Source organism: Gossypium hirsutum, chromosome A13 (genome assembly GCF_007990345.1).
Source record: "Gossypium hirsutum isolate 1008001.06 chromosome A13, Gossypium_hirsutum_v2.1, whole genome shotgun sequence".
Classification (NCBI taxonomy): domain Eukaryota; kingdom Viridiplantae; phylum Streptophyta; class Magnoliopsida; order Malvales; family Malvaceae; genus Gossypium; species Gossypium hirsutum.
The window spans coordinates 35,684,513-35,693,841 of NC_053436.1; the positions used below are offsets into that span (position 1 = coordinate 35,684,513).

The 9,329-nt window shown below is 37.3% G+C and overlaps 1 protein-coding gene across 1 annotated transcript; it reads left to right on the forward strand.

Annotated features, from left to right (window-relative positions):
• The first annotated feature begins 317 nt into the window (after window positions 1–317).
• LOC121212294 (uncharacterized) lies at window positions 318–1,821 on the forward strand. The gene is made up of 4 exons (XM_041084748.1): window positions 318–487; window positions 581–692; window positions 768–990; window positions 1,625–1,821. The coding sequence occupies exons 1-4, from the start codon at window positions 318–320 to the stop codon at window positions 1,819–1,821; spliced, it is 702 nt and encodes a 233-aa protein (XP_040940682.1).
• The last annotated feature ends 7,508 nt before the right edge of the window (window positions 1,822–9,329 follow it).

Below are 9,329 nucleotides of genomic sequence, written 5' to 3' on the forward strand. Positions count from 1 at the left end.
TCTGGCTATGAGAGGTAACATTTCTAGGCCATGTGGTATCTACTGAGGGGATTAGGGTTAATCCTCGAAAAATTGAAGCTGTTCTGGATTGGAAGCAGCCTAAGTCGGTATCTGAGATTCGAAGTTTTCTGGGTCTAGTAGGATATTATAGACCGTTTGTTGAGGGGATTTCGTTGATTGTTGCATCTCTGACTAAGTTATTGCGTCAAGGGGAACCGTTTGACTAGACTGAGGCCCTTGTCTTGATTCAGCTGGAGTCTGGGAAAGAATTTACTGTCTACAGCGATGCATCACATGTTGGTTTAGGATGTGTGTTGATGCAAGAAGGTAAGGTAGTGGCATATGCATCTCGTCAGTTTAAGACGCATGAGGCAAACAATCTGACACATGACTTGGAGTTGGTTGCGGTGGTATTCACATTGAAAATTTGGAGGCACTACTTGTACAGTGAGAAGTTTATCATTTACACAAATCACAAGAGTCTCAAGTATATCCTCACTCAGAAGGAGTTAAACCTTAGACAGCATAGATGGATTGAGCTACTTAAGGATTATGATTGTTTGATTGAATACCATCATAGTAAGGCTAATGTGGTGGCCGACGCACTAATCCGTAAGGCTGTGACTGATCTGAGGACGATGTTTGCTCGTCTCAACTTATTCAATGATGGTAGTCTATTGTCTGAACTTCAGGTTAAACCGATGTAGATTGAATAGATTAAGGGTAAATAGTTGGAGGATGAGTCATTAGGTCCTCATTTTCGACAGATTGAGAGTGGTGGCACATCAGATTTTGGACTGAATAACAAAGGGGTACTCTATTTCCGTGGAAGAGTCTGTATACCGAAGGATATTGATCTGAGACAGTCTATACTGCAAGAGGCGCATAGTAGTCCTTATGCTATGCATCTTCGCGAGAATAAGATGTACCAGGACTTTCTTGAGTTGTATTGGTGGCCACGTCTTAAACGTGAAGTTACCGACTTCGTGGGTAAATGCCTTACTTGTTAGCAGGTTAAGGCTGAACACCAGTTACCTTTAGGGTTGCTTCAGCCAGTTAAGATTCTGCTGTGGAAGTGGGAGAGAGTGACTATGGACTTTGTTAGTGGGCTACCCTCAATGCCTACTATGAAGGATTCAGTATGGGTCATCGTGGATCGATTGACCAAGTCTGCCCATTTCATACCTGTTCGTACTGATTACTCGTTACTGAAGCTGGTTAAGCTGTATTTGTCAAAAATAGTAAGACTGCATGGGGTACCTATTTCCATAATATATGATAGAGATCCTCACTTCGTCTCGGTTCTAGAAAAAGTTAGACGAGGCTTTGGGTACAAGGTTGAACTTCAATACTGTGTTCCATCCTCAGACAGATGGTCAATCGGAGAGGGTGATTCAGATACTGGATGAGATATTAAGGAGTTGTGTGATTGACTTCCTAGGCAATTGGGAGGACTATTTTCCTTTAGCATAGTTTGCGTATAACAATAGCTACCAGTCTAGCATACAGATGGCACCTTACGAGGCACTATATGGTCATAAGTGTTGTACTCTTTTATGTTGGAGTGAGTTGGGTGAGCGGCGTCTTCTGGGTCCTAAATTTATTTTTGATACTGAGGATAAAGTTAAACTAATTCGGGATCGACAAAAGGCAACATCAGATAGACAAAATTCGTACACGAATCTGAAGCGTAAGGAGATTGAGTATTCTGTGGGGGACTTAGTTTTCTCAAGCTCTCGTCATGGAAAAAGATACCCTGGTTTGGGTCTCGTCATGGAAGAAGATACCCTGGTTTGGACGGAAGGGCAAGCTAAGCCCTAGGTTCATTAGACCTTACCGCATATTGAAGCATGTGGGACCGGTTGCCTATCAACTCGAGTTACCTCCAGAGTTAGAACAAATTCATGATGTGTTCCACGTCTCTATGCTGAGGCGATATCGTTCTGATCCTGCACATACCGTATCGATTGAGGAGATTGAGGTTAGGCCAAATTTGACCTTTGAGGAAGAGCTGGTTCAGATTTTAGACCGTGATGTGAAGGTTCTGAGGAGGAAGTTGTTCCATTGGTTAAGGTACTATGGCATAATCACAGTTCTGAGGAAGCCAGGTGGGAACCCGAGGAGACGATACGAGAACAATACCCTCATCTGTTTTGACCAGGTAAATTTTGAGGCCGAAATTTTCTTTTAGGGGGTAGAGTTGTAACGCCCCACAATATAGGTACTTATTTTTTGTATGTTGTGTAACTCAAATGGATGTTTGTCTCAATGGTTAAGTGTCTTGGAAAGCACCTGAGAGGTATTGGGTTCAAGCTTGGGCATTTGAGAAAAAATTTTTTTTTAAGGAATGAGCCTTTGTCATGGTTGGTAGACTTTTAAATTACTGAGGGTAAGATATGTCATAAAAAGCTTGCTGGTCCAAGGGTTAATGGCGTGCTTCTAATGCTAAGGGACTTGAGTTCGAGTCCTACTGTGCGCAATGGGTGTCTTTTTGCTGCTGTGCCAAGTAAGAGGTTGTATGTTAGTGGGATACTAATGCTCATGTGCGGTTCAGAGTATTTAGGGGAGTAGGGAGTGTGTAGCATAATTTTAGGAGGATATTGTGGAGAGATTTGAGGGGAGGAGTAGGGGGAGTTGCGGTGAAAGAGAGTGGAGTGCCGAATTTGGACTCTAGGCACTCAAGGAATCGGTTTGTGTTGGGGATTCGACTTTTGGTGAGTTTAGTTCAGTGGTTGTACACTTTTGTTCTTTTTCGCTCCTCACTTTTTGTCTTTGCGACATTTGTTTTTGGGTTCTTTTCTGCATTTTGCTAATAGCCGAATTTTGCTAAGGGTTCTTTGGGGTATTTTCTTTTTGCCTATTTCAGTTTTTGTCCTTCTACCACTACTTCTTAATTAATTATTTTTCCCATTGTTGTTCTTGTGGCCGAATACCTTTCTTCCTCACTGAAATCTATTTTGTTTTGGTGGCCAATTATCCTCCTTTCCCCCAATCGATTTCTTATTGATCAATTGGTCCTCTCCCTTTCTGTGCTAATTCTTCTTTACCTTCTGTCAAATTTGGTGGTAATGCATCTACTCGGTTTTGCTCTTTTTAGACGTATGCTTATCATCTTCTTGTGTTGCCGATTTCTGATAGGAGGGTAGTTGTGCCTTTGTTGCCTCTGTCAAAGTGGGTGCTTCCAGATTTCGTGCTGGCTGTAGGCCAACCGCTCTTTTCTCTGAATTGGTTCTACGTTTTCTGGTAGGTCCCTATTTGGTTTCTACACTTTCGGCTTTCTCTTACTTTCCCTCTCTGTTGTGTTAATCCTATAGCTAACACCTCTTTTTGCTATCGATTTGCTAGGAGTATTGGGTGATCAATCTTATTTAGCAGTTTAAGTGGATTAAACCACTTTTGTTCATTCAAGGTAGGTATCTAATGTTTTGGGATTAAGTAATAAAGATGAGGGTGATTTACCTTATTATCAAACGGCTAATTCAATGCCTTGAATGAATGTAGGATTGATTCTCGTGGACTTCTAGCACTTTTCGTAAATAGGTGTGTAACCACACTACTATAAACGTAGATCAACAAAAGCTAGAAAAGTTTGTCTACTGACGCTACTGATAAACCATAATTTATACATATTTTTACCCTATGCTTAACACATTTTGTGGATGATTTTCCCTTAGAATTGGTGAATTCAATGCTCCTAATGCCTTAATTTCATGTTTTATACTTAGGAGACATAGGAGAGCGAAAGAAACGAGAAACGGGCCAAAAACGGAGAAAATGGGCCAAAGTACGAAATCAACACGGCCTTGAATTCCTTACACAGGCAGACCACACGGCCGTGTCAATTTGGCAGAATCGAATCATGACTCACACGGTTGGACCACACGGCCATGCCTATTTAACAGGCTCAAGCATGGCCTGAAGTAATTGCACATGGGCGTGTCCCTGTCGAGCCCAAGTTGAGTCCAATTCGAAAAAGGCAAATTTTGAGGGCTTCTAGGCATTCTAAAGCCTATAAATACACCCTAAAGGAAGAGGAGACGACACATAGAGAGAAAAAGGCAGGGAACTGCTCGAGGGAAGCCGATTGATCCATCTCAGAAGCCGTATTCACCATCAAGACTGAAGATCTCCATTCAATTTCCCTTTAGGAGTTTTGGTGTAACATCCCGAAATAGGGCCTAAACGGAATAGTGGTTGCGAAACCACAAATCTAAGGTAGAAAAATTTATTTTATTATTATTTTTAGGTTCATGATATGATTGCATGATTGCGTGAAATTTCGTGATGAAATTCTATGCATAAAGTGCTTAAGTTGAGATTAGGTACTAAATCGAATAATTTACAAAACTTGCATTCTAGAAGTTTTTAGTACGAAATTGCTTTGGAATATTAATTAGGAGGGTTTAAATAACAATTTGACCAATTTCTAAGTTCATGGACAAAATAGGACATGGATGGAATTTTTGAAAGTTTAATAAGGAAGGGCATTTTGGTCATTTGGATATTAAATGAAATTAAAAGGGAAAAATAACATAAAATTCATCATCTTCTTCATTAGCACGAAATTTCAAGGGTTCTCCATAGCTAGGGTTTGTTTCAAGCTTTCAAGCTCCATAGTAAGTGATTCCAAGCCCCGTTTTTAATGTTCTTTACGTTTTCGGAGTCCCGGTAGCTCAATAAAGCTTATGCTAGCAATAATTTAAGTTAGGGTTCATATTTGGAAAAATACCCATAGGTGAAAAGTGTTTATTTTGATGTTTTATGATATAATATGAGGTTTTAAATTATGTTAGACAACTTGTGCTACTCGGTTTTAAGTGAAAACGAGTAAAAGGGCTTAATGGTAAAAATACTTAATAGTCATAAGTACATGTTAGAGTGTGAATTTGATGCTGTCATAGAAGAGAAAAATGACCAGCATGTTATAAAACATAAGAAAATAGGATGAAGTTTAAATTACGAGCCTTGGGGAAAAAGTGCAAATATGTGAAAGTTTAGGGGCAAAAATGTAATTTTTCCAAAGTTTGGGTCAAGGACTGTTTTGATAAATGTGAATATTAAATAAGTTAAATTTGCTATTATAGATCAAGAAGAACGAAATTTAGGAGTAGATCGGGGAAAAGAAAAAGTAAAGGACTAAATTGTAAAGTTTAGTCACATTTTGTATCGAGGTAAGTTTACAGTAAATAAATGCAATATTCTTTTATTTTACATTATTATTGTCAATTTCCAGCATTTATATACTTATTTTTTTGAGAATATTTAAAGTCGAATGAAAGGCGAAGTGACAGAGAAAAAGCATTAGGAAGCCCCGTTTGAACCTTAAGAATGTTAGGATATTGGGGTTGATAGGATAGGACAGGACAGAAATGAGCCATGTAAGTCCATATCAGATATATGGCTTTGGAGACAGGAATGAGCCATGTAAGCCCATATTATATATATATGGCATTGGAGACAGGAATGATTCATGTAAGTCCATGTCGAAGACATGGCATTGGCAGGATATTGATAGACAGGAACGACCCTAGTATCCTTAGTATTCCGAGTGGTTCAACGGGTCATTGTACATGTTAAATTACAGTGAATTATCAGCAAAAGGGAAGGTAGATTATATTTATGAATAGTGAAAGGTCAGGTAAGAAAGAAGGTAAGTGAGTAAAGAAGAAGGTAGAAAATGAGAAGTAAAGAAAGTTTATGAGGCTAGGTGACATTATGTATAATTATTCATTATGTTGAATGTTGTAATTTATTTGCTTGTAAGCTTACTAAGCCTAGTGCTTACTCTCTTTATTTTCTTTTTCTTATAGTTTTTACCAAGCCACTCGGGGATCGAAGGAAACGTTAGAGACCTGATCACACTATCGAAGAAATCACATTGGTATAGTTAGACTTTTCGTTTTGTGTATGGCATGTATAGGAAGTTGGATTCTTTTGATATGATATGATCAATGAATGATGTGTAAATACTTGCTAGTGATTAGCTAATAGAGTGGCTGATGATATACATGTTTAATAGTATGTATGATTAAGTAGTAACTATCACATGAAAACTAAGAAAAATGTGAAAGTAACTTAAAAATAGATTCAAGTATCAGAAATAACGGGATTTTGAACAATCACAAGAAATTGTAGAGACATAGGTTGATGGTGAATAATATATGAAATTAAATCTCGTTGTGTCTATTTTCATATGGAATAAGCAAAATAGGTAAAGGTTTTGTATTTTATAGGGTATCTGAGTTTTGGTGAAATAGGACTAAAGCGATTTCTGGATCCCCTGTTCCAACTTTAGAAATTCACCATAACTTTTAAAAAAATAATTAGGTGGTGTACTGTATATTGTTAGAATCCTTATTGAATCTAGTTTTAATAGAAACAAACGGTATAGTCATATGATTTTTGTACAGAGAGAAAAGTGGTTCGTACTAAGTAGAGGCCAGTGCAGTCGAATTCTGAAACAGGGGTAACTTTAACTAATAAACTGTACTAATTGGCTAAGTCAAAAATTATAGAAAAAAATTAGTAGATACATATATAAGTATAGTTTTAGGAAAAATTTACGGATCTTAATTTTGAGTTTTGAAACTCGAGAAATGAATTTTTAATCAACCATGATGCAGAAAAACAATTTATTCTGAAAATTAAAATAAGTGGTTTAGAGTTGTTTAAAAGGTAAGATAAGTTTAGTAACACCTCAACCTTGACTCCGGTGACGGTTTTGGGCATGGGGGTGTTACATTTGGGTTTTCTTTATGTTTTGTATTCATTATTCTTCTGAGATGTTTTCCTTTTTATTTACGAACTAAATCCCCTAAATACCTAAGGGGAATGAAACCTAAGATGAATCTTGTTATTATTTTCTGAATTGTATGATAAATATTTAACTTGTTCTTAATTATGTGTTCTTAATTCTTGTTTTGATATCCCATGATACTGATTCAAGATAAGCTCTTATTCAGAGGAGGAATTGATGTGATCCAGCTCGGTTGATTGAGTCGATTCACTTGATTGCCCGATCGTCGACGAGAAGTTTGTTCGATTTTGTAGATAGATGGAGTTAGATGATTTTTATAAGCAGAAGGTAGGAAAAATGGGTTCAAAGGATGGGTTTTGGTTTGATGAAAGATAGGTTCGGTTTAACAAAGAATTAAGTTACAAAGATGATAGATAAATGGAAATGGATAAAGAACTCAAACTTTAAGAATGATTCAATACTAAAAAGTATTGCCCCGAGTCTTATATTGCTTAAGGTGAATTTTGATGAAGGATAGAAGCGGACCTTGACCCGTTACCTATATGGAGGTAAGAACTAAAGGTATAGGAAGATGGTTGAACGCCACACCGATTCGGTGATAAGTTCAATGGAGTTCGGATTGACACCACTAGCAAGCTAGTTAAGTCGCTTCGAGACTCGAACGAAAGAAGAGAGGAGGTAACCTCACAAGAACAAAAGTTCTATTAAGTTTAATTGATCAAATTCTGTAACCTTTTTACAAAGAGAAAAGAACTATTTATAGATTACATTAGATAGCCAAATAGACTAAGTAAATTCGGCTTTAATTGAATTAAACTAATCTAGAAATGTATCTTTAAAGGCTATGTCCAAATTCAGCTGAATGGTACTTCAATAGGCAGCTTCATGGCTAAGGAAATGAACTTGAAGGCTTGGTGAATGTATGGGAGAGCAATGGACATGTCTAGGTTCGGCCAAGGTGTGAATGGACACTCCAAGAGATGCCTTTTGGCCGAATAGGTACTTAGGAGATCAATGGACAGCAACCGATGCATGTAAGTGAACATTCATGCATTCTTCCATTCATTGTATTAAATCATTCATGCATCATCCTTACGTTCATTGAACCAGCCCATTCATGAATCATCTTTAATTGTGTTCCCACATCATGCATTGTAAGTAGACGTTCATGCACCTAGCTTGAATGAATCTCCACATTCGGCTGTACCTACATGAAACATGAACAAATTAATTAAAATAGATATATTAATTAACACATAAATTTAAAATAGACAAAAATAAAGTCTTAAGCTAAACATATTAAATTCGGCTAAGACAACTTTAAAAACATGAAATAAATCAAAACATAATTATGAGCTGTAATAACTTAAACTAAGTTAATAAAATACTTTAATTATTCAACCAATAAAATAAATGAGCTGAATTGTAACTAAATTGAGCTCGATTGAGCTGAAATGAGCTCAATTGAGCTGGTCGGAGTTGAAACGAGCTAGAAAAGCTAAAATGGAGCTGAAATTAGCTTGCACTAAGGTGCATGGTTTCTTCAAGGAGTTGGATCGAGCTTCCTCATCTTCAACAAGCTGATTCTCCTTCCAAAACTTGAACAACAAAGCTGAAACAACTTCATGAAATCGCTTGGACCTAGCTCGGGTCATTGGTCCCTTTGGAAGCTCGAGGGAATCAAGACGAGGACTTGATGGGGCTTGGGGCGTGGTCACATCATTCCCCCCTTCTTCAAAACGACTTGTCCTCAAGTCGAGCTGTTTATTCTCTAGAAAATAATCCATCTTTTGCAACTCTCCTTGAATGAATAGAACAATTAGTCGTTCATAAGCCTTTGCAAAAGAACTCACAATATTCGGCATTAGAGATGGCAAATGAATCAATGAAAATAGACAACCATTAATCATCAAGAAATGATCAGAACAACTATGTGGATCATGCATGGTCATAACAAGACAAGTATGAGTTATGTAAAAAGGCAAACTTAAAACATCATTCTTGCAATCATATGGACAAAACTCCTTCCATATCCATAACTCATCAAATGGTCGAGACAAAGACAAATATGTTTTTAAGCATTCAAACCTTTCAGTTTGCTTCCACAAGTCATTGTTCAAGTAAATGGAATGCGAGTAATGGAACAAGAAATTTAAATCTTCATCACAAACACACAAATGAAAAGTTTCATATTATTCATGATTTCGCATGTTTGGCACTCGCAATTGTCGTTTGGTTATGTTCTCAACAATGAATTCATCACATTTTCCAAAGAGAAAAATCGTCTTATCATTACTCAAAATGGATTTATCATCATCAAGCAAAATCAAATAATTAACCACAACAGGATTCAAACGATTTTCAGCAATCAAGGTGTCTTCAAAAATTTTAGTTACATTCGACTTAAGAGAAGATGGTCGCATAACATCAGAATTCATACTTGATGATACGAGTCATAAAGGCCCAATCCAAGTTCAAGAACGTGATGGGCTCAAATTGCCACAAGGCCCAATAACAAGATCAAAGGCCCGACAAATGCGGTCCAAACTAAATGGGACCATTCAAGAGCTTG

What these genes read in the sequence shown, in the direction of transcription:
- LOC121212294 (XM_041084748.1), top strand. Translation starts at nt 318, where the DNA reads ATGCAAGAAGGTAAGGTAGTGGCATATGCATCTCGTCAGTTTAAGACG. An exon ending in ACAAATCACAAGAGTCTCAA is followed by an intron (nt 488 to 580) that starts GTATATCCTCAC and finishes ATACCATCATAG; the next exon opens with TAAGGCTAATGTGGTGGCCG. An exon ending in GTCTATTGTCTGAACTTCAG is followed by an intron (nt 693 to 767) that starts GTTAAACCGATG and finishes CATTTTCGACAG; the next exon opens with ATTGAGAGTGGTGGCACATC.